This window comes from Ornithodoros turicata, chromosome 2 (genome assembly GCF_037126465.1).
Source record: "Ornithodoros turicata isolate Travis chromosome 2, ASM3712646v1, whole genome shotgun sequence".
NCBI lineage: Eukaryota > Metazoa > Arthropoda > Arachnida > Ixodida > Argasidae > Ornithodoros > Ornithodoros turicata.
Window position 1 is genome coordinate 148,036,673 of NC_088202.1, and position 26,674 is coordinate 148,063,346.

Here is a 26,674-nt window from a genome sequence, read left to right on the forward strand (position 1 = left end):
TGCCATCCCATAGCCGCCGTTTTGTGGGCGCGGAGCGGGAAAGTGACACGATATTGGGTCGGCACATAGACTGTGTGTCTCAGTGAGACATCGGTGTTCCACGTGAGTATACAGTAATTCCGTAGTAGAAATTTTTTAATTAGAGAAACACGCGGCGACACAAACAAGTAGAACCTGAAATATTGAAATACCACAATAATAATAATAATAATAATAATAATAATAATAATAATAATAATAATAATAATAATAATAATAAAAACATCTGAAACGACTGGAATCTCACCACGTACCTGTTGATTGCCGGTCAAGTGCATTAACAACCACAGTGTAACCACACAACCCCCAACCACAAAAAAGGACACTGTAAACACTGTCCTTTTTTTGTTTTTAATACATGTTTGTTTGTCTGTTTGTAATGAAAAAAAGAGGAGAAATTGAACTAGTCTCCCGACTTGTACATATATTTTTTTTGTTTACTTTAATACATGTGGTACAGCAAGAGTGCTACAATATCATGTTCTTAGGCACCTTGGGGCTTGTGTTGTGTTCGTCTGTGGGTGCGTTCATGCCTCAGAAAAGTGATTTTTCGAGAGAGCGCCACTGTGGCTCTTTCGTGAAACAACTCGACTGATCAAGTGACAGGCATTGTGCACTACTTCACGAAAAAGTTGCGTTAATTTGGTCGGATGTCTCGGACGCAAACTGGGAAAGCCTGACCTTGGGCACAAGACAAAGTAGGACACTGATGACAGCTCAAACCAGCAAAAATGACTTATTGTACTGAACCACAATTACATAATACACAGGGTCCCGCCAAGAAAGAACTAAAGCAAAATAGGCCTAGGGAAAGAGAGACAAACTTAGGCAGAACAGGTGTACGAAAAGAGGTGAACCGTTCCACGTCAGTGAGTCATTCCTTTCTAATTTCTTATCGAAAAGGGGAAAAAAAATAAAACACTGTCAAGGAGCCCGCGAAGAGGGAATCACACACGTAACATGAAAAACGGTTAGGAGCAACTAATATTTATTCGAACAAGAACTTTCGTGCAAGAGACTGCACTTCTTCAGGTGGGAAGAAGTGCAGTCTCAGTCAGAAGAAGTGCAGTCTCTTGCACGAAAGTTCTTGTTCGAATAAATATTAGTTGCTCCTAACCGTTTTTCATGTTACGTGTGTAATTCTTATCCTTTACCCTTACCCTGATTTCCTGTTGTCCTTTCTTGGGGGGAGGGGGGGGGGGGTTACTGCCTTACATTTCTGCTGGTTTGTGCCGTTGTCAGTGTCGTGCATTGTATGTTGTGCCCAAGCTGAGGTTTTCCTCCTCAATGACCTACGTGTATGCTCTGTGAGATTTTCGATGTTAGGCTGGTGACGTATATTATTAGCGAGCGGTCTGCCTGCCGCTGAAGGCTCTAACGTTCTCGCCAGTTCAACGTCTGCAATGTGGAACACCCCCTCTGCGCTTTACGACTTTATTTTGTTTAACCTTACACGGAAGTCCGGCAACCTTATACCCCACGGTTTACGACTTCGTGCTGCCATTTATTAGCAGAAAACACTTTGGAGTTTTTGCTTTCTTGCGCGAGCCGGTGGTGGATGTTAAATCTCGGTGGGCCACAATATGAGGACGAGTCCCTTATGAGAACACATTCTGCGCCTGTAACTAGGCTGGGGGATTGGATGGCTTATCTGACCGGAAATAAAAGCGTGGCGCGCTCAGAATACGTATATACGGGGGGGGGGGGGGGGGGGCTCAGGCCTTTCGGTGCTCAAAATCCTCCAGGGTCTCTAATAAACACGAGGACACGGTCGACAACTGTAATAATAAGATACGGCTCAGACATGGTAGGACATCCACATTTATGTTGCTTGTATATATATCCGCGCTTTTTTAAACCCTGTGCTTGTAACTGGAAAACGCCTTTTCCATCTTTTCTCTCTCTCTCTTTTTTAACATCATGTCTTTGTGAAGAACTGGCGGTTTGACGTTCCTGCAACATTCTTGGGGAGTTTAAAAGTTGGCAGAAGATACTTTTCATAGACATATTTGTTTGGGTTTCGTGTTTGAAAGCTTTTGTGTGTGTTTCCTTTGTATGACGCTTTGGTCTCAATCTAACGTCCAACTTAGGACAGGTCTTCTCTTCCGTCGTAATGGTGTCCTCTCCGTGGAAGGAAAGAAAGCGTTCGTATTCGACGGGCGGGATCTGAAATTGAGGGCCAGCTAAGTTGAAATGAAATTACACATAGCATCACTCGAGGTCCTCCTTCATTCATCCAGCGCACTCTATCGGAAGGAAAATATTTTTAGACACATAGACATGCTGCTGCCGCCATTTTGCTCCAAGGTCGAGGCGGGAAAGGGAAAGGATGGCGTTACTTTCTCCGATCCAGTGACTTTACTCACAGAGAGAGCCGTTTATTAGGAGAGTTTGGCCATTGGGAGGAGCCTGTCTCGAAGTGCGCCGCTTGACGTCACACGACGGGCGGCGCCAAGGCCAGTGGTACCACCATTTTGGATCAGAGATATCGCCTTGAAATCTTCCATTCCGCCATTTTGGAGCAGAGGAACAGCCTTGAAATGCGCCGTGCCGCCGCGGCTCGCCTTTTATCCCGGCCAAGTGGGCGGAGCGACGACGGCTCTGACGTCACAGCGGCTCCCATCTTCGGGCGGCAAAATATCGCAGAATGGCCAAACTCTCCTCATAAACGGCTCTGCTCACGGACTGCCATGAACGCCCTCCCTTCTGGTCACAATCGAGGTGTCGAGGAACCCATCTTGCACAGGCTTTGCGCGACAGTAAGTGTTCGTGAATGGTGGTCTCCACACTGACGACACTAATATTACGCTGGGCTGCAATGTCCCCTACTGTTACCCGCCTGTTCTCGAGGATGGCTTGCTGAACGCGTGCGATGTTCACTGGCGTACGTGACTACAGTCGGACGAACCTGTCCATGTGCTTCATTCGTCAACATGTCCCGAGTTCCGTCCTTCGACAAAACTGTCTGCGTCATTCGTACGCTCTTCCCTTTGACATATCGTTTGTTCCCATACTCTGCCTGTAAACGATGAAAGATGAAAGTCACTGAAAAGGTTAGCCAGCTGTAGGGATCGAACCCACATCTTCTGGATTGCCGGTCCAGGGCTCTACCAAGATGTGGGTTCGATCCCTACAGCTGGCTAACCTTTTCAGTGACTTTCATCTTTCATCGTTGATTTCTTAGGCAATTTGAGGCTTTGTTTGTATCTGTCCCTTGTATGTTGTTCCAGCCTCAGAACATCAGCTTATCTCTGCCTGTAATCTTTGCAAAATCAGCCGTTTTGACGTTCTCCTTCGCAAGGAACTTGATTATGCGTTACTGTTCCACAGCTCCAGACACACACTGTTCGCCGGCATGATAGCTGCCGTTGCTGCACGTGCCGCTGACCCGAGAAGCATTGCACTTCGTCCTCCGAAAGCTTCCGATGTTTTGCATGATGTTTCAAACGGTATGGTGCCAAGGAAGCTACAAAACCTCTAGGAAATCCACAGAAAAAGCGGTGCTTCTCGAAAAGTGCGAACAACTCGAGACTGTGTATTTGAAAGTGCCGCGTCGTCTGCTAAACGACCGCGTGCTGCACAATAGACGATTTGAAAAAGATGCTCGCGCCACCAAGCGCGCCGCGCAAAGCAGCATGGGAACTTTGAGGGACACTGCTCTGTCGTCTGCTACGGTTATGGTGTATCTCTGCTGACGCCGCTGCTACGCACACCGGGAATGTTGTTGTTCTTCTTCTACCTCCGCCTCTGGTCGTCTCATAATGCTTTAAGGCGCTCTAAGTTCCCATGAGCCCTTGCGTGCCATAGGTGGCGCTTGCTTTTCTAAAAAGGTCTATTTGGGGCGCTGACGTTGCTGCTCACTCTCGCCACCTGGCCCGGAGAAACAGGCCCTTGTGTAAGGGCACGCCAGATTTCGAGCAAGAATAGACTCTTCGAAAACGATAAAATCGCAAACTTTATTTTCACATTTGGTTGCTGGTACATAAACATTTGAACGGCTTTACCCCGCAAACATGCGCGCAGTGCGACTTTAATTAAATACTATAGTAAAAGTAATCTAAGGCACATCACAACGCGAGACAATGAAGCCACGAGCCGTGCGCCTAGATTTCGCGAAATTTAATGGCCGCGGATATGTGCCCTGTGTCTGAATCGCCAAAAATTCGGCCCGCGAAATTAAAGGGTTTTAAATACTTTTACAGCGCAAACAAAACACGCCGAAGCGTCCGAAGAAAATGCAGTATAAGAATGCAAAAGAAAAAGCCACATTGGAATGCCGTAATTAACAACCGTTGCCAAACCTGCAACCCATGACGGGGGACGAAACCACGGCAACAGCCATTTCTGCTTTTTACGCCCTCGTTTTGTGGCGCGCCACTCTCTCCGTGTATTCACGCGAGCGACATTTCCCCGGAAGCGGAAGATGCGAAAAGCGTCATAGCTTTCTGCGGTCACGTGAGCGCGAGCGCTCAACGTCGTGTCTTCACGTATACACTGCTAACCGTGGGGAATATCCTGCTACACAGCCACAAGATATTCCGTAGCAGACGACAGGCAAACACGCTGGCGGTGTCGTCTGCTAAGTGTCGTCTGCTAAATGCGCAGTACGCCACGTCCGATATTCTGCACTGTGTGAATGCTCAACAAAACACGGGACGGAACTTCGTCTCTGTAAGCAGTGTTTTTGCTTTTTCTTCCACTACAATATTCCGTGAGGATCTCGCTCGTGTGAATACACAGTGTATCGGGTAAAATCTCACGGGAAATGTATCTCTCGAGGCAGCGACGTAGCCAGAAAAATATTTCAGGTTCTATTGGCACGTTACACGGGAGAGGAGGACTTCCCCTCGTTTCCCTCTCCCAAATGCACTATCGAACGTTGCATTGGAAGAGGGGGGGGGGTTGAACCCTCAGAACCCCCCTCTGGCTACGCCAATGTATGGAGAGATACAACTCGGTAGACAGTTGAACTCAACGGTAAGGTGCGCCAGAGGTGACATTATGTCAGATGTCCCTGGGCATACACAAATTTGCGACGTGCGCATGTCTTGGAACTTCCTTCTCGTGGCTTTCTGTCGAGTACGTGCTAAACTCTTTACCATTCGTAACTTTTTCTGTTTACCACAGTCGCTATTTAGGGTGTAATACGTGTACTACAGCAACAATCATATTTTGCGCAAACCGCAGATTCCAACTTTAACACATCGGAGAGATTGGAGAGACGGTCTCTTTTGTATAAGGTCGTACCCGCCATCTTTGACTTCACGATCAATGGGATCGTGACTTCACGACTTCACGGTTGGCTTCACGATCGTCCACCAATTTCCATGTACCCTCGCGTACCTAGATCACGATATCCTCTCGTTATTTATGTTCATTCTGCTGACCGGCTAAGCCCAGTTAATCGATCGTCGTTGATGATGAACACTCTCTCAATGTTGAGATGAATGTTGACATTTTCGCATCTTTCTTGCATTTCTCAAAAATGCCCTTCGTGGTTTCCGTTCCTTAGTTTGTCAACCAGTGGTTAGTTTGACAGGATTAACTCCTGTATTGTTCTACACTCTTAAAAATGAACTTCACCGCACAGCACCCTCCTGGCCAACCATCGTCTCGAATGATATCGTTATTTGCCCTGATTTGTTGAAAACGGGAGGCGTACGCCTTTTTTGTGACAATTATGAACAGCATAAGTGTCACAAAAAAGGCGTACGCCTCCCGTTTTCAACAAATCAGGGCAGATAACGATATCATTAGAGGTGATGGTTGGCTAGGAGCGTGCTATGCAGTGAAGCTCATTTTTAAGAGTGTACACTCTTAGAAATGAACTTCACCACATAGCACGCTCCTAGCCAACCATCATCCCGAATGACAACGTTCTCGCCCCTGATTTGCTGAAAACGGGAGGAGGAGCCTATTTTGTGCCATTATGCACGGCACAAAATAGGCTCCTCCTCCCGTTTTCAACAAATCTAAGGCGAGAACGTTGTCATTCGGGGTGATGGTTGGCTAGGAGCGTGCTATGTGGTGAAGCTCATTTTTAAGAGTGTAGTTGCGTATGTAGTGTCTTTTTAATACTAACCTTTATATTCACGTACTTGCGCACCATTCTGTAGACCACACTTGGTTGTTCATGGGCACCAACGTAAAGTTAAGTGAATTAATGAATAAATGACGTACTCGTCATATACAAGGAAAGTCGCGCGAACCCTGGGTTTGGTTGTTGCTATGTCGTGGGTGTTGGAAGAATTGGCGGAGTCGACACAAAAAGAATCCAGCTCTGCTCTTCGTGTCCTCCATCTCGCACAGAGAGATCGATTGATGGAGAGTTGACGTCAAATGAGACAATGGCCGGAGGAAAGCAAATGGTCTGGACTCCTGCCAAAGATGCTGGACACGGCAACACCTTGTCTTTAGAGATTTTGTTTCGTCAGCTCAATCCCTATCATATCAGCGCCTTCATATCTGACACACAGTCACGAGATGAAATGTGAGATCCAGTAATGGAAGACGGTCTTCTAGAAGCGATTTTCTGCTTCTAGAGGCCTCTGTGACGCTCAGAGGAGTCGTAAAATACGTCGTCTATATCTCCAAGTGCGCTTCTTCCAAGTGCGAAGCTAGTGGGGCAGCGAGGGGTGGGGGTTGGGGGGGGGGACGTGTTTATTATGAAAGGGGAGAGGTTAGCCATACGAAGGACGATTTGGTGTCCAAAACAAAACAAAAAGAGAAACAAAAAGGGAAGTGAAATTATGAAGAGGACGAACCAATAGCGCGCCAGTAATCACATTATAATGGGAGTGTCTCATTTCCGGCAATTATAACTTCTGAGACCTCTCGAAACGCGGCAAACGACCATTATTTTAATTTTAATACTACTGTTTATCTATTCCGGTGCTCTCGCGTGGAGAAAACGAAATGCGAAACCAAATTACGGTGGCGCAAGTTTGAATGGGTTTATATAACATCACGAAATAAAAGGATAACTTCTGTTTCGCCAAACATATATCTTCGCCCGACCTCGTGATACTTCGTAAAATATAATCGCCGAAAACGAGAACCGTATATTTATTTATTTATTTATTTATTTATTTATGATTGTACCTCAAGTGCCCTCGCGGGGTGTTACATGAGGGGGGAACAAACTCACACATAAACATACACGAACATGCTAAATGCACATAAAAGCAAGAACTTGCGGTAGTGGCGGCAAGGTCAAAAACCAAACACGACAACCAGATCAAAAAGCAAAGTATGTAGACAACCTGCTACGAAATACAGCAGCGTCAGAGACTGAGACGAGAGACTGGGGAAGGTCATTCCAAGCAGCCATATAGTATGGGGAAAATAAGAATAGTTGTTTATAAATTATACTAACTATATTAAACTATTAAATTAATTAACTATATTAAACTTTAACATTAAGTATATTAAACTATATTAAACTACCGATTATGACGTCATGTACCAAACCTATTTAAGTAATGTGTAACCAGCTACGCATCTTTTGTACTGACGAAGACAGTGCCACTGTCGAAACGTCGACCCCTTGCCCATATTACCTTTAACGTCTCCCTATCTAATAAACTAGTGTTTGTAACTTCCCTAAAATCTGTTTCCGCGTCTTTTTTTGAACTTCTGTAAAACTATGTAGAAATATATAGTTATAATAGTCAGTCACTGTTTGCAGTTTGCTAGGAAGTCCCGTGTGAGTGCAGTATATAGCGCTGTTGTGTCTAGGGAAAGAGGAATACATCCTAGACCACGTAGCAGTGCCTGCAGTTGATATGGGGGTTCAGCGAAACCACGTTGCATAGTGTCTCCTTCTATAGACGGTTTCTTCCATGTAGCAGGACAACAGCCTTCCATCCCACATCGGCAGCTTCCTATACCTTTCCTTGCTTTCGCTACTCGTCCCACGCCTGTGCTGGAAATCGCTAGAGAAAAATCAGCCGCTCTTCCAATCTTGTTATTGCCGGCCAGACCAGTCGCCCTGTGCTGCCTCGTGAAAGTGTCCCACCTTATATTTCGCCGTGTTCGCCATGTTCCGTATGTTAGAGAGGATCTTTCGTGACGTTTCGTCGCTTTGCACAAGATCGATCCGAGGATTTAACGAGAAAAAGGCAAGGGATGGGTCTGCAGGAACAAATATGTGCTGCGATGATTGGGCCGGTTTCGTTCCTACAATTTTTTTTATACCGTGTGAAACAGCTGTGGCTAATGATTGGTGCGTACAAAACAGAAAAAAAAAGAATATTTGCGCGTGATCGAATGGATGAGGGTATTTACAATGCACAACGAAATGTATCGAGGCCATTAGATTATGCGACGCTGTGCACAAATATTGGAAAGGATAATACTAGTAGTACAGCGCAACACGGAATGCTAGGTGTGTATTGTCAGAAGTAACAACGAAAATATAAAACACTGAAGCTTTCCTTTAATGGTCACAAGCTTTCATGCAGTGGACTGCATTTCGTCGGGTACCTGACGAAACCTGAAAGCTTGAAACTATTAAAGGTAAGCTTCAGTGTTTGATATTTTCGTTGTTACTTCTGCCAAGTGGACTTCGATCCTTCCCTTTACATTATTCAACTGTGTATTGCCATTAAGAGGCAGTCCCATTTACGCCGGCTGAAACTGCACTGTTAAAACAGAACTTCACCACATAGCACGCTCATAGCCAGCCACCATTCCGAATAATATCATCCTGTGTATTGATTTGTTGAAAATGGGAGGAGGCGCCTATCTGGGACAGATTATCTTGTCCCAAATAGGCGCCTCCCCCTGTTTTGAACAAATCAGGACACAGAATGATATTATTCGGAATGATGGTTGGCTATGAGTGTGCTATGTGGTGAAGTTCTGTTTTAACAACGTGTATCATACATCGCGGATAACAACGCCTGCAAGAGGAGATTAGTTTTTATACATGCCATACTCGGTGCGAATAACCCTAAAACATGGGAATCTTCGCTACGTCATGATCTGCACTCTTAAAAATGAACTTCACCGCATAGCACGCTCCTAGACAGCCATCATCACGAATGATATCGTTATCTGCCCTGGGGGCTTAATCGCTTCATCGTCGTTACGGTCGTTACAAGCTAACGAGTGGCGGGAAATTCAAAAAGTCGGGCGGGAAATTTAAAAAGGTGGGCACGTGATAAAACACATGCACGGCGCTCTTCGCGCGATACGTGAAGGCCGGAGTACACGTCACGCGCAATGTGTCACGTGCCCACGTTTTTGAATTTCCCGCCACTCGTTAGCTTGTAACGACGATGAAGCGATTTGTTGAAAACGGGAGGCGTACGCCTTTTTTGTGACACTTACGCTGTTCACAATTGTCACAAAAAAGGCGTACGCCTTTATCCCGCCTTTATCGCCGATATCATTCGAGATGATGGTTGGCTAGGAGCGTGCTTATGCGGTGAAGTTCATTTTTAAGAGTGTGTGCGCATCCGTCAAAAAGATGGACAACAGAAATGGGGGTTCGCATGTGTTGCGGGCCAACCTGACATGGAATTGTACCTCACTGTGCCCATTTGCGCTGCCTCCTCGGGGTTTTTCGACATATACACTCTTAAAAATGAACTTCACCGCATAGCACGCTGCTAACCAACCATCATCTCGAATGATATCGTTATCAACCCCGATTTGTTGAAAACTGGGGGCGTACGCCTTTTTGTGACAATTATGAACAGCATAAGTGTCACAGAAAAGGCGTACGGCCCCCGAAGACGCGTATGAGGCCCCCATGTCTCCTTCTCCTACAAAGCCACAGTTGTTTTACAGTGCCAGAAGAAGAACACACGTGACCGAACCTCCTACAAAACCACAGTTGTTTTACAGTGCCAGAAGAAGAACACATGTGACCGAACCTCCTACAAAGCCACAGTTGTTTTACAGTACCAGAAGAAGAACACACGTGACCGAACCTCCTACAAAGCCACAGTTGTTTTACAGTGCCAGAAGAACACATGTGACCGAACCTCCTACAGAGCCACAGTTGTTTTACAGTGCCAGAAGAACACATGTGACCGAACCTCCTGCACAGCTGTTTTACAGTGCCAGAAGAAGAACACACGTGACCGAACCTCCTACAAAGCCACAGTTTTTATAGTGCCAGAAGAAGAACACATGTCTCCTTCTCCTACAAAGCCACAGTTGTTTTACAGTGCCAGAAAAAGAACGCATGTCTCCTCCTCCTACAAAGCCACAGTTGTTTTACAGTGGCAGAAGAAGAACACATGTGACCGAACCTCCTACAGAGCCACAGTTGTTTTACAGTGCCAGAAGAACACATGTGACCGAACCTCCTGCACAGCTGTTTTACAGTGCCAGAAGAAGAACACACGTGACCGAACCTCCTACAAAGCCACAGTTTTTATAGTGCCAGAAGAAGAACACATGTCTCCTTCTCCTACAAAGCCACAGTTGTTTTACAGTGCCAGAAAAAGAACGCATGTCTCCTCCTCCTACAAAGCCACAGTTGTTTTACAGTGGCAGAAGAAGAACACATGTGACCGAACCTCCTACAGAGCCACAGTTGTTTTACAGTGCCAGAAGAACACATGTGACCGAACCTCCTGCACAGCTGTTTTACAGTGCCAGAAGAAGAACACACGTGACCGAACCTCCTACAAAGCCACAGTTTTTATAGTGCCAGAAGAAGAACACATGTCTCCTTCTCCTACAAAGCCACAGTTGTTTTACAGTGCCAGAAAAAGAACGCATGTCTCCTCCTCCTACAAAGCCACAGTTGTTTTACAGTGGCAGAAGAAGAACACATGTGACCGAACCTCCTACAGAGCCACAGTTGTTTTACAGTGCCAGAAGAACACATGTGACCGAACCTCCTGCACAGCTGTTTTACAGTGCCAGAAGAAGAACACACGTGACCGAACCTCCTACAAAGCCACAGTTTTTACAGTGCCAGAAGAAGAACGCATGTCTCCTTCTCCTACAAAGCCACAGTTGTTTTACAGTGGCAGAAGAAGAACACATGTCTCCTTCCCCTACGAAGCCACAGTTGTTTTACAGTGCCAGAAAAAGAACGCATGTCTCCTTCTCCTACAAAGCCACAGTTGTTTTACAGTGCCAGAAGAAGAACACACGTGACCGAACCACGCGTACAATATTTCTCGCGTGCTCCGAATACCTTGAACACCTTCTTCTCCGTCGGATTCCACCTTCTACGGACGCTTGTACGTCTTCCGCGTCAGGGAGCTTCGGAGATATGTAATACCTCGACGACGCAGAAAATGTTGGGGCTCCAACTTTTGAAACCCCCATTCCGGGCCATATAACGCTTCGTAGATCAAACGCAGGAGAACACACAAGACATATCCAAGGAGCGAGGTGCTGTACGGACCATTTCCTTGACAGATTACGAGCTCTATGCGTTGGTCGGCGAGCTCTTAGTGCTTTCTTAGTTTTATGACTCGGAACATAAAGTGGGAGTAGAGGCCAGATAAGCCTTCAACTATCTCCGCGCTAATGGGAGGCTTATCTGTTCGGAACATGGTTGCTGTTGCGACGAAGAGCTTAACTGTTTGATGTTTTTTTTTTCGAACGAGGTTAGCGGACTGTGCGGTCGAATAATACGGAAGCGCAGAATGAGAGAACGTCCACCAGGTATCCGTCGCGTCACTCTACGTGTAACGTCCATAAAATTGCACAAAAATCAAGACATGAAAAGTGTTTCGCTGAAATGTCAATTTCTTGATGCAACAGTGTTCAATGAAATCGTATTCGATGAAACGTCAATTTCTTAATGAAATGGGTTCCACTAAGTGGTGTTTCCTAACGTGGATTAAACTGCGAACGAAATGGTGTTCGATGAAATGCCCATTTTTGATGAAGTACCTTTTAGTGATATTCTGTTCGATGAAATGTACACTTTTGATGAAACGGTGTGCAATGAAATGGTATTGTATGGTGAAATTAGTTTATCAGTGCCACCATACTGACGATGACGCACACACACACAAAAAAAACTAAGCATGGCGTGTTTCATTCGCAGTCACCAGTCGAGCACCGTGGGTCACACTGGCGAGAAGAGGGGCGTGGTGAAAGGAGGTCCCCGACGGGGGCCCTTTGCAGCAACAGCGGGGCCGGGGACATCCCGGGCCCCGCTCCGGGCCTGACCGCTGCGCGCCATGACGAAGCATGCATGGCGACGCCCTCACTTAAGTCTCTTCTGCTGTTGTCTTCTGCTCTACTGCACAGGTGAGGGCACAGGTCTGTACTTCCGACTCCTGGTGACTCACTCCCTGCTCAGATCTCCGTTTACGCACTCATGCTAAACTCATTCTCCACATTGAACATGGGTGAGCATGCACGAGCATGCTAATGAGTGAGTTTTGCCGAGGTATGGGTGAGGGTAAAATGGGTGGCGACCACAAGACCACGCCGGATAAATGGAAATACAGTGAACCCTCGTTATTATGACCATGGTCGTTCCCGAAAATTTTGGTCATAATGCGGAATTGTCATATTAACGGGGGGGGGGGGGGGGATTTGCAGAGGTTTCACTGCATTGTTCCCCAGGAGTACGGTCGTAAAGCGCGTATGTCAGATTATCGGGGGTCATATTATCGAGGGTTCACTGCAGTGAACCCTCGTTACCATGACCATGGTTGTTCCCGAAAAATTTTGGTCATAATGCGGAATTGTCATATTAACGGGGGGGGAGGGATTTGCAGAGGTTTCACTGCATTGTTCCCCAGGAGTACGGTCGTAAAGCGCGTGTGTCAGATTATCGGGGGTCATATTAACGGGGGTTCACTGTATAAGAGAACATGCATTCCAAGTTTCACACCAAAGGGACGAATCCGCACCGCGAATATCGATACTGTATAATCAGGAGAGAGATATCCACGAGCACCAATAGGAATGGCCAATGGTCGTACCTTTGACGTCAGAGCTCCACGGCGGGTTATAGGGAATGCTAGGCTAAATCGATAATAGAGATGGGCTGACTGATTCTGTGACTCATCTAATCAGTCAACAATACAAGCGCTCCACGGCGAACCAGTGGATGAAACAGCGCCAGAACGCATCACAAATCATCACGTTTACATCAGAACGGATAATGTTCTGGGCGCTTCTTCATCCACTGGATCCATGCACCAACTTTCTCCATCTCCGTCGACGTCTTGGTCGACGGCGAAGTTTGTCGGGGATTTGTATCTCTGCAACTGGGGACGGAGAATGCAAACTCATTATTCTGGCGTGGACGATGCAATGAGGCTCATGTATGACGGCCCCTTCAATCTAATCAGATCAAAACAATCTAATCAGACCAACGAAGATCATAGTACGAAAGAGTCACAAAGAAAGAAAGAAAGAAAGAAAAGAAGTTCAGTTGGTTAGGAGCATCTAGTTTCCTGTTATTACAGTATAGTCTGTATAGGGAAGCTTATCAATAATCCCTTGAACTCCATTCTGATTATCTCCCTCGTGGACTCGACCACGTTTTTATATTTTTGTCTATTTATGAAATCAATATTTAGGAGTTATATCCTGAGTTTAGGACACTGGCGGACGACACAAAGAACAAGCCTGCACCATAAAAACAAAAACAAAACAAAAACAAAAAAAAACACCGGATGAATGGTTACATGAGCCGGTTGAGCACATCCTGTACGATCGTTTGGAAGAGAAGGAAGCGATGAGCTTTATTTCGTTCGGATTATCCCTCCCGCGTAGGGATTCCTCCTGACCGGGGCGACGATAGGTTCGCTCTCAGTCGATCGTATACGCAGTGAACCTGCTCGACGTCGATATCGAGAACCCGCTCGATGTACTCTGAGTTCATCGTACAAAATCGGGAAAAATTTTCTTCACTTACAAAATATATTTGTCGCCAAAAGGCAGGACTGTCCTTTGCACTTGTGTCCAAACTGTTGCGCAGAGCGCTGGAAGTGTTGAACGGTCCTGGGACGGCGCGCGCAGATGGGAGTGTGCACACAGACCCACGCATTGTCGCGCACCATTTAGGCTTAATCATGGCAACCGGATAGTTTATAGTTTATAGTTATAGTTTATGTACCTTTACGCGATAGCTTCTGACCTATAGGGTTGCCATTCGAGTCCGCTTGAAACATTTTAAGGAGTTAGTCCTTGTGGTTGGCCTTCCACTTTTGTGCCAAGACATGTACGCTGGAGGACTGTACTACACCACCTGGCGACCCCTTGCGACAAGGCGATGTGATCAAGCGTTGCGCATTCTCCAGTCTGGAATAGAAGTTTCAGGATTGCTCACATGGTATGCCATGTTCAAACATCCCCTTGGGAGCGTTGTTGTCTGTCTGTTTGAGGTTCTTGAGTGACACAGGTCTCATGAACAGCCTATGAACTCAAGTCGTGCAATCTCATTCTTCAGTGCCCCATCCTCACCCTTCAACCTCAACGCAGTAACCTCATCTTTTTTCTTTAATCTATCTCATCCCTCTTTCACCGTTTGTTAGTTTGTCCTTTATTTCCTAATTATTTTCTTTTTGTTTATTTTATTGTTTCGTTTATTTTTCTTTTTTTGCTGAATAGCAAGCCGACATCCCGTTTGGCTGACCATTCCTCCCTTTTTTTATTTGTTCTAATAAATATACCCCCCCCCCATTATGTAAGGTAGAATTTCCGTCGGTGAGGAGGGGATCACCTCAATAGGCAGTTCCCCTAGATGATGACAGTGACTGCTATAGGTGTAAAGGGGTCTACCTACATAGGCAGCTCTCCTACTTGAAAACAGTACATACATGCTGCTATATGAGTTGTTCATGAGTTCAGTTCGTTCATGAGTTCGCATTCGTTCAGTTGTAGTCCAGTCAGTTCGAAATGTTAGAGGGAGCCAGTACGTGTGATTAGACTTCCGCATTGACGCCAATACAATATTTGTTTGCTTTTCGCAGTATAGTGAGAAACACAAAGACTAATGTGTCCATTCATGCATGGAACGGACTGACGGAAGAAATGGTACGGTGTGACACCTTGTCGAGTTTTATGCTGGCGATCGCAAATTTGTAGGTAGAGTGTGCTGCTACGTTTGTTGTAATCTTATGTGAAGGTTGTATGCGTGTGTAGATGGTTTTGATATATGGTATATACATGGTGTTCGAGGTTCATCTAAATTTTCTGTATATCCGCGGCTGCTACGGAGCAAGATGTTTCTCCGTGTGTATGTAATCCCACTCCTTTTTTGGCGTCTAAGACGCTAGAAGTATAAATAAATAAATAAATATCTCTAAAGAACGTTGATTTGGACGACACAAGCACGTAAGCCTCGAACGCCCGGAAATGAACGAATTCAAGTTAGTCAAGGAAAAGGTGCTGACGTATATTTCAGAAGACGCGCGCGCGCGCACACACACACACACACACACACACACACACACACATACATACGTACATAACACTTTTTTTTTTCATTTTGACACTTTGACACTCCTAATGCTAACGCACTAAAAATCGCTACACCTCCACCTGTACACGTTGTACATGTATACTATCCGAGAGGAGAAGGTATATTCCGGGAAACAATGCTGCATGCTCGTCCATGATAAGCCATGCCTCGAATCCAAGTTTCGTCTCATGCTACGAATGTTAATATCAAGAACATTGAGAGCTTGGTGAACCGTTTGTTCGCGAGTGCAGTACTGGTTACAAGTTGAAAAATTTGAAGGGAAAGAAGATCAATAAGAAAAGTCGCTGCCTAATTTGACATCTTTGCCTAACCTACACTCTTAAAAATGAACTTCACCGCATAGCACGCTCCTAGCCAACCATAATCTCGAATGATATCGTTATCTACCCTGATTTGTTGAAAACTGGGGGCGTACGCCTTTTTGTGACAATTATGAACAGCATAAGTGTCACGAAAAAGGCGTACGCCCCCCGTTTTCAACAAATCAGGGCTGATAACAATATGATTCGTGATGATGGTTGGTTAGCAGCGTGCTATGTGGTGAAGTTCATTTTTAAGAGTGTACACTCTTAAAAATGAACTTCATCGCATAGCACGCTCTGCGCCAACCATTGCCACGAATGATATCGTTATTTGCCCTGATTTGTTGAAAACGGGAGGCGTACGCCTTTTCTGTGACAATTATGAACAGCATATAAGTGTCACAAAAAAGGCGTACGCCTCCCGTTTTCAACAAATCAGGGTAGATAACGATATAATTCGAGATTATGGTTGGCTAGGAGCGTGCTATGCGGTGAAGTTCATTTTTAAGAGTGTAGCTCAATACCCGAGCCACACGGGCGCGAAAAATGACATTATCGTCCAAAGGCATTCGGGTCTCGAATGACATTATTTCCGAAGCTCGTGCCATACTTCATTTTCTAATGACATTTAACGCCATGATGTCGATGCGGCCCACTCACTAACTAAAATATAAGTAATGCTACTTTTAAAACGAAACCTAGTTAAACATGTTGAGAATGCGCGTAATGTCTCGAAATATAAGAATATTAAGTTGGTCTCATGAGGAGCAGTCCTACTGTATTTTTGAATAACACGGTCAGTTAACGCCTTTGCAAATCGGTGCCGAATCCAAACCAAGCAATAAGGCGGTAATTCAAGTTCTTTTGTCGTTGTCGATGAAAATTTCTAACTGTCTGGGTCTTCTTTCGTCAAAGACCCAAGCAGCACAACATCTTGGGCCAATATTGGACCAATATTGGCAATGTCGGCCCAATATAGGACCAAGATTGGACCAATATCGGACCAGTATTGCTGGTATTGGTCCAATATTGGGCCACTATTGCCGATATTGGTCCAATATTGGGCCAAGACGTTGTGCTGCTTGTGGAATGTTTGAGAAAGCTCAGGTTTATTAAATCACACTGTGTTGTGCAGTAGAAAGTGGTTTTATGCAAACTGAAATCGTTCCTCTGCGCTAACAATGGGAGCGAGTGTATTGTTATACCATGGGCGAAATGAGTTGTGGTGAACTCAGTAAGATGAAAATGGCATTAAGGCAAACGCCAATAAAACTGTCCCTGTGGCACCGCCCGAATGTCATCATAACTTAACTCACAAAACACTTCGTGTAATTTTTCGTACCCGTATGGTGGGGGTATAACTCTTGATAAGAGTGGTCAGCCCAAAAGTGACACAGTGTCATAATTAATTCATTATTTTTCCCGTTCGCACAACGGAGCGCTATTTTTTTCTTTCTTACGCCTAACATAACCCAACCAAACCCATCACCTCACCTCACCTCACCCCACCTCACCTCACCTCACCTCACCTCACCTCACCTCACCTCACCTCACCTCACCTCACCTCACCTCACCTCACCTCACCTAATCTTGTCGCATCCCATCTCAACCATTACGCGTGTGCGTTCCATTCGAGCTAAGCGTACAGGCACTATGGCAGTTTGCTCCAGGGGCTATACATGCTCCCTTTATTTTTTCTCCTCGCGAATTCATTTATCCGTCCCTTTAGGGATCGTGGACGAAAGCGTCACGTGATTCATTTTTCCTTGAAACGGCCGTTCCACCAAAGACTGGGGGGAACGCGCGCAACGCTTACCTTCTCGACGATCATCATTCGTTGCTGAAAGAGCCGCGTGGCGGCGCTCGATATGAAAAGAAGCCCTCGGAGTCGTAAAGCCCTCTCTCGCTATATGCGAATAATGGAGGCAATATTTCAGCGAGAAAATCCTCTTCCGCTGTCTACATATTTATTGCTACATAACCGCCACGGTCAGCTTTGCTTCGTACCGAGTCTTTCTTGCTTTCAAGAAAAAAATGAGATATATGGAGACGTTTTTGTTTCCAATCCTCGATGGTTTGTCTGCAGAAAGCGGGATATGGAAAGGGGCGTTGTTCACATCGCAGTGCCACGTGAACGCGTATGATGTTTACACATGCAATATACCGCAAGTTCAGCCGAGGCCCTAGCGGCGGCCTATGAAAACCTGTTACGATGGAGCAAGTTCTTAAAGGAGCACAGAAGTCATTTTTAACACACTGTTTTCTTCCTGTAAAACTGTTAAGTAGGCCAGTAAGATGCACCGTGCGAAGTAATTCACACCACAGAGTCGTAATTATCGCAGAAATTGAATTTAAAATACGCCGCAAAAAGCGACCGTGCGCAACTGTGGTGAAGAGCAGTACCAGCCTGTGATCTGCCTGGAACCTCGCGCTGACGCTATGACGTTCTATTCAGAACGCCAGTGAAATAGTATTGACAGTATCCACAATGCACAGTATCCGCGAATGTAAGATTCGCGACCGCGTCCGCAACCGCGCGTAGTTGAAATAGATATATCAGCATCCGCATACACGCGGATATTGTGTATGCCGCACATCCGGTGTTTATTCATTTGTAGAGAAAAATCTCGATGACGATTATTTTACGTTTTGTAACATCTTACACCTAACGTTAATTTTTTAACTTGCCAGCATGCAGAGTTTCTAAGGAAGGTTATGACAACCACAGTTGTCGAATAGTTGGAGGCACAGCAAACGATCGAAATAGCAAATAGTCCAATAAGCAAATTGTAGCAGTTGAAGGCACATTATTGCAAGCGATGGCACACTTTTACACAATTTCATATTCACTGCGTGTTCTGAATTGTGGCTCCCCCTAGGAGACGTCGGTAGCGTTCTGCAGTGGCTATATAGAATATGATATAATATAACATACTTGTTATAATTCTCCCACATCTATGAACTTCGCATCAAAAATATGTTACCTTCTTAGAGCGGGAGTTCATCGACGTTTGCCGTCTTTCTCATTCGACACCCGATTTTTTTCCCCTCTGTCGTCTTTTAGGGAACCCTCATTGGCCAGGTAAGGAAATATAGTTTCAGATCGAACCTGATGTAACGTGCCTGCATGCATAATAGAAGTACGGCGAAAGGATACTTAATAAACGAAGGGGGGAAAAAAAGGAGAAGAAAAAGAACCAAGCAAATGACCATCGCGATCATCATTAGAGCGAGATGCAATGTGGATCGGCTGCTTTCTTCCCATTGGCTATTTTTAGCGGCAGACGATCACGCGTGGGAGTGGTCCTCTCTCTCTCTCTCTTTCTCTCTCTCTCTCGCCTCAGGCTCCGTGTGGAGGAGAGGTTGCCAGATTAAGCGGCTTCGAAAGAAAGCACTGAATTCGCGGAACTTCCGGCTGTTACTCGACATGGTTCACCAGGTTGGGGGACCGTGTATTTACACGAGCGACATACTCACGGAATATTCTAGTGGAAGAAAAAGCGAAAATACTGCTTACAGAGACGAAGTTCCGTCCCGTGTTGTGTTGAGCATTCACACGGTGCGGAAAAACCGGGAGTGGCGTATCACGCCTTTAGCAGACGACACTTAGCAGACGACGCCGTCGGCGTCTTTTCCTGTCGTCTGCAACGAAATATCTTGTGGCTGTGGCGCAGGATATTCCACATGGTTAGCAGTGTGCGTGAAGACACACGCGCTCACTAACAGCAGAAAGCTATGACGTTTTTCGCATCTTCCGTTCCTGGGGAAATGTCGCTCGCGTGAATACACGGGGACTATCATGCGGTCGACTTGCGGAATGAAGGCTTGCAAATGTTAGACGGTTCTTCGTGAAAATCAGTGTAATCGGTTTCACAGTGGCGTCTCCAAGAGACAGTATAACACACGTCGGTGGTGTTGATAATTGACGTATAGATGGTGTCGCGGTGTCCAAAACCGTGAAGCTCTTTAGTAACGATGGACGAAGATTCATCTACTGAACCCTAAGCGTTCTTTTCTGTTTGTAGTGATACAGTCCACTCACGAGTATGTGTGTTGTCATGAATACTTACACGTCACGTACGTCAATTTGTCGGTCACTGTGATGCCTCTTTCCTGAGTTACTTGATTTCGGTGAGATAAGACGTTGCGGTTCCTTCAATCGTCAGCAAGGCATTCGAAACTGTAGAAACTGCAAAAACTGTAAAACAGAAGGACGGACAGGCATTGAGGCTCGCTTTGAATTCTTCCATTGGTACACTCCTAAAAATGAACTTCACCACATAGCACGCTCCTAGCCAACCACCATCCCGAATGACAACGTTCTCGCCCCTGATTTGTTGAAAACGGGAGGAGGAGCCTATTTTGTGCCGTGCATAATGGCCACAAAATAGGCTCCTCCTCCCGTTTTCAACAAATCTAGGGCGAGAACGTTATCATTCGGGGTGATGGTTGGCTAGGAGCGTGCTATGCGGTGAAGTTCATTTCTAAGAGTGTAGGAGAGGTGGGAGGGAAGGGAAGGAAACGCGAACCATGATTGGACATCTGTACGGTCGTACTGTGAACCCTCGTTATTATGACCATGGTCGTTCCCGAAAATTTTTGTCATAATGCGGAATTGTCATATTAACGGGGGGGGGGGGATTTGCAGAGGTTTCACTGCATTGTTCCCCAGGAGTACGGTCGTAAAGCGCGTATGTCAGATTATCGGGAGTCATAATAACGGGGGTTCACTGTATTTGCAGGCAAGCAGCTCGCGTACCACAGAGTCTTAGTACATCATGCGCTATGACCTTTGCGTACGTAAGAGATAGCGTAAGTAGTTGTGCGCACGCGCAAAACATGGAGAGCATTGCGCAGAACCACCAAGCTATCGCTTACGTACGCTGTGACCTTTGCGTGCGTAAGAGATATCGTTGGTACGTATAACCACCGCACTATCCCTTGCGTACGCAACGTCGATAGCGTGCGGTGCACTAAAACGTACTATTATGAGATAATGGCGGCTTTCATCGAGAAAGCCCAGTCGTGACGAAACTAATGGCGAATTCGGGGGGTCATTTCGGAGCAACTTTTTTTGCCAGATCTCAAGCAGTCATGTTCGCTTGGTCAAAATGAAGCAAATCTCGCATGTTCGCGTGGCGCTTTCCGAGCGCTCGGAATTTGCTAGCTAGCACTTTTTTTGCCCGGTCTCAAAACGATCGAGCAGCAGATTGCTCAACTGTATCCGGTGTCGTCACATCTAGCACTGCAACGGTGGCGAGTGCCCTCATTGGCCCGCATGTTGAAATCACGTGGTTTAGCAGACGACAGAACTCGAAGACTTGCGACCGCGACGCCCCTAGCGTGATCCAAGTACCTAGAACCGCTAGATTCGTAGCAGTCATGTTCGGGTGGCAACGGTCACGTGATCCAGCTCGGTCGCCGACCTAGCAATTTCCGAGCGCTCGGCCGTTTTGCTACGAAATGACCACCCGAGTTCGCTTTAATTCGCGAGACAACCGTATTTTCGCGACGGGTTCGGAGATCCGCGAAAAATTGCGTCGTTTCCCGTTGGCCTATACATGAAACGCCCTTTGAAAGCGCGATGTTGAGTTTTACAGCCTTCGGGTCTTTACAGTGGAGCTATATACGAGTAGAGACGGCAGCTGCTGGCATCAACTGCATTGATTCCCCTCCCGCGTGGGAGAGAGGGAGTGAGGGGGGAGGGGGGGCAGAAACTCGTTTGCCAAATGAACTTCTCATTTTCCTCCGACCTAATCTGCTTCCAAATTATTCCCGGCCAGACGAGGCTCGGGACAAAACATCTGGAAACAGTCGGCCACAATTCTTTTCCCGCTTATTTCATTCTCCCGCATTAGAATGACTCGATTCGAATTATTTTCAGTATAGCTATACATTGCTGAGTCGGTATAAAGGCAGGTCCGCTCGTTGTTGCTATATAGCGAAGACCGTATAGACAGGATGGGAGGCGATGGGTTCGAATACTGTGCCACCCAACTGTGCTGTCTGCGTCAGGTTTTTGCCTGGATCTTCCGGCAGACTTTCCGGACGAATGTCAGCACAGTTCCCCCTGAAGTCGGCCAAAGCCGTATACTAATCACCCTGTCGCCCACTGCTTCCTGCTGCCTTCTCTCCACCTGTCTACGTCTGTATGCCGCTCATAGCCGCAGTTGGTTCGCGGCGCTAACGTGGAATTTTAAAAAAAGATCTTTTCAGACAAGCTATTGACTGTACAGCGAACCCTCGTTAATATGACCCCCGATAATCTGACATAAGCGCTTTACGGATCATACTCCTGGGCAACAACGCAGTGAAACCTCTGCAATTTCCCCCGTTAATATGACAATTCCGCATTATGACCAGGTTTACGCGAACGACCATGGTCATAATAACGAGGGTTCACTGTACTCGAGTAGAGAGTTCCAGTCTAGGTCGGAGAGGTCACTTCGACCAGTCCTGGTTGTTCGTGGGCAACAGAAAAATAAATTGAAATGAATTGAATTAAGTTATTTCCAGTGCGTTTCTCTTACGTAGATCCGCGTATAACGTGGAGGAAAGTGTAGCCGTCTACTTTTTCAGGTGCCTCCCCCGATGTGGAAGTATATAAGTGGAGGCTGAGTATCCATAACAGCACCATCCGCGTCTCGACTAACATTGTGCCTTTGCCTTGCCATGAGAAAGGAAGGCCCACAAAAATGACGCGTGCCGATACTTGCTTTAAACTCTCGCTGTTATTGGAGCAGCCAGGTGATAAGGGCGATTATCTTCATCTCTCAATGTTAATAAGGTCTATCGTAAGCAATCCCGTAAACTTTGGTCACTGAGGAGGACGATGCGCCACTGTACGTCTGCAACGAAGCTGACGGCTTACACTACGTTAGTGCGGCCAATTTTAGAGTACGCGGATATTCTTTGGGATCCCTACGTACAGACGCATACTAACATGCTAGAATCTGTGCAGAAAAAAGCCCTTCGATTTATATATAATGCATATGGTCAGCACACATCTTCGACTTCACTCTATGCTAAATCTGGTTTGCCAACCTTGGCTCAACGAAGGAAAATTCGGCGTCTCAAGCTTTTGCACGATATAGTTAGCGGTACTAATGGACTCAAGTTCTGCGATTACTTAACTTACAATTCGACCCGATCCACAAGACTGAAACATAGTAAATTAATCCGTGAGTTTCGTTGCAATAAAGATGTGTTTAAATTTTCTTTTTTTCCTCGTACTGTACGAGAATGGAACAAATTGCCCTCTTGTCTTACACAAATTTCATCACCAACCCAGTTTTTACAAGGTCTTGTAGACTAACTTTCTCTCTTGACTTCAGATGTTTAACACTTGACATTTTGCACTGTATGCACTTTTGCAAAGGGTATGTCTTGGCGTCCCGAGAGCCGCGGAAACGCGGATGGTGATAGCAGAAGCCCGCGAAATACCCATTGAAGTCTTACGGCAGAGGGAGACCATTCGCCATTACTTGCGCCTCAGAGCACACCACCGTCGCCATCCACTAATAGCAAAAGTTTGTCGCCGGAAGCAATGTAACGCATACAACTGTTTCATGGAAGTGAAACCTAAGGTTCCCCCGTTTTCTGCAAGATCACTGGTGCCCACGACGCCTCCGTGGTCGCTTCCAGTACCATCGATCGCATTATCAATTCCTGGTCTTAATGTCAAACGAAACCAAGTGCCTACATCAGTTCTGAAACAGCTTGCAGATGATATGATGCACAATCGCTATTCTGACCACACTGCAGTTTTCACTGACGGATCCTCCAGTCATGAATGTTCATCGTCTGCATTTGTTATTCCAACTGACGGTGTGTCACATGGATACCGTCTCTCACACCGCACATCATCAACGTCAGCTGAGTTATATGCTATCCTGTTGTTTCTACGTAAGACGCCCTGTGACAATCCGCGGGCCTGGGTCATCTACTCAGATTCAAAGGCTGCTCTTCAATGTATAGCCAACATGGGAATACGTGGATCGCTCGCCCCAGTTGTCATTGATATCCTCCATCAGGTTCAGCTTCTAAGCGATCACGGTCATCATATATCCCTGCAGTGGGTCCCGGGTCACTGTGGTTTGAGCGGAAACGAAGAAGCCGACAGAGCGGCAACGGCTGCCCAACAGTCTCCGGCTGTTGTACCAACGGTGTTATCAAGAGGAGACAGGAGATCACTTCTGAATGAGCTCATTCAGCCACTAGCTCGCCAGCAGTGGAGTCGGGACATCACTGACAGGTCTCTCATGTATTCTGTGGATCCCACTATGTCCTTCTCAGTTCCTGACCGTTTACCACGCTGTTTCACGTCCCTCCTGCACAGGCTTCGTCTCAACGTTGCGTTCACTCCCCAATTCAAGTGCCGAATCGGATACTGTGACAGCTGCCTATGCTCCAAATGTGGCGTTGAAGCGAACATTGAGCACGTCCTAATAGAATGTAAGCTCTACGAAACGGAGAGGCGGCAACTCTGTGCTCAGCTGAGTGGTGCTAGCCGACAGACGTTCAACCTGGCTGCAATTCTTGGCCCATGTCAGAGCCATGTCCAACACCGTCGAGGACTTCTGATGTTCTTGGAGTTCCTCTTGGCTACACTCTAAAAAATATAACTCCTTTTTGGGTGTAATTTGACGATACCCTAACTGACTCCCTTTTTGGTGTATATATACACCCTCTGGCAAAACTACACCCCTCAGAAAGGGTGTTCTCTGAACACCTCTTTTGGTGTAATCTAGCGGTACCCTAACTGACTCCCTTTTTGGTGTATGTCTACACCCCCAGGCAAGACAACACCCTTCAGTAAGGGTGTTATGCCGAGGGCAACAGAAACACAACGGTTAAAATAACAGGCATATTCTTTATTCGGATTACCTATAATACACTGCATGCACTGCAATAACAACACCAATAGTCACCGCACAATACAAAACCTAAAAGTGTCCACCAACATGTCGACCAAGATGAAGGTATTACGGTGAGGCCAAGAGTAGTCCTGCCTCTGTAGTGAAAGAAAAAATGAACTGTGAAATGTCTTAATCAAATTAAGGGCGAAATACAAATTACATGACAGTTACGCAGGTGGCTGAGGCTAGAGAAGAATTAAGAGTATAGACAAACACAGCCCTCGTCAACATGCAAGGAGCTCAAGATAGAAAGTAAGACAATCGATAAATGATGATCATGATTGAATTTTATTGGCGCAAAAGCAACTTAAGCTATAATAAGCCAAAATCATGGTAATATTGTGACTAGTTAAAAATCAGATGATTATACTAAAATAACGTAGAAATTAAGAAGCACACAATCATAGTGTAGTTAAAAGACCAATGTCCCTACAAAGCTGCAATCGGTAAAGGGTCAGCGAAGTGTCGGTAGCGAGACCCGAACCCATACCTCTTTGATTTCTGGTCAAGTGTATTACCAATTACACCATTCTGACATCGCCAACACGCAAACTTGCCAAGGCCTTGTTCAGAAGACGCGCACAGCCATTGACTCGGCACATCTGACCGGAAATCAGAGGGTTGTGGCCTCGTGGTTTCATTGCCCGCTACCTCTCGCGTTGTGACTCTTGCCAGCTGCCTGACTTGCTACCACAAATTGCACCAACTTCGTTTGTTACGTATACCCCTTGGCTTTGCCTAACGACCACATGTGACGCGCGATGACACAACGCGACGCCCACTGTTCTCTGATCTAATCCGTGCATTTCACATAAGGTTCAAACATAATCTGAAAATACCCGCTTCAAAGGCACCTCAATCAACCAGACAAGACAAACTACACCGACAACACTTACCAAACAGCACGCTGCAGCAAGACGCTCGGACAAGTTACTCGATCCGATGGGCACGGCGCATCTGTTGCTTGCATCCGTTCGAGACCCGGAACCATAATCCTTGCAGTGTCATACTAAACTCAGATGGTCAAATGAACTGTGGTTCACCAAACGACCTCCCCAAAGAACAGGAAAACTTCCACAACTAACTCCAACCGCCATAGCCGGAGAACATTGAGTAAACAGCACACTGTTGCCAGACCTGTCGTAGCGAAACGTTAGAAATTTGATGGCCACTACACCTTTTTCACACCAATTCTCGAAATTACACCCTGCAGAGCGGGACATACACATATTACACCCATTTCAGACCAAAAACAGGGTGTATTCTTTTTCCTGAGGGTGTAATAAGGGAGTAAAACAAATGATACACCCCAAATGCACCCCAATTACACCTAAAAAGGAGTTTTATTTTTTAGAGTGTACCGGCTTGCTCCAGACGCTGTAGGGTCCACCCCTGCATCTCAAGGACCATTGGCGCTTCTTTCATGTGCTTCTTCCTTTTGTGCGACGTATAGCGTTGCGCAACCAGACGACGGGAGTTCGAGTTGGACTTGCACATAACATCATTTTCATATTTCACATCTCATGCTTCTCGTGTAATGGGGTAGGGTACTGCTCTCAAGCGGTGAATCACCCCAGGCCATAGTCATGATTTAGTTGTTGTTGTTGTTGTTTGCACTGTGTATAGCGGTATGTTGTATGTGTTGTATGTAGTGTACTCACCTCATCTGCCATGGCCATCAAGAGATGGCCGGCAGTATCTTTCAAATAAATAAATAAATAACACATTAATTTTTGTACATAATGATCATTACTATCACTAGCTTATAGAACGAAAGACTGCTAATAAGAACAACACCAGCAATACCAATACTAATAATAACACTAAGAATAACGCACCTTTATTTTTCCCACACATTACAGCAAGAAGAGTGCGGGCCCGCTTCTGGTCCCTGGGCCCGGTCCCTGGCCCGGTCCCTGGGCCCGGTCACTAGTGCTTAATAGTAGACTACGATTACAAATTGCGCCTACACTCTTAAAAATGAACTTCAC

At 46.0% G+C, this 26,674-nt stretch overlaps 1 protein-coding gene across 1 annotated transcript in view; it reads left to right on the plus strand.

The window, feature by feature from the left end:
* LOC135386350 (cell adhesion molecule Dscam1-like) overlaps positions 1-26,674 on the plus strand; it is a 357,610-nt gene that overhangs the window by 17,414 nt on the left and 313,522 nt on the right. Inside the window, exon 2 of the mRNA XM_064616211.1 lies at positions 12,065-12,270. Coding sequence (XP_064472281.1) covers positions 12,201-12,270 — 70 coding nt within the window. The 5' untranslated portion in view covers positions 12,065-12,200. The remainder of the gene's footprint in view (positions 1-12,064; positions 12,271-26,674) is intronic.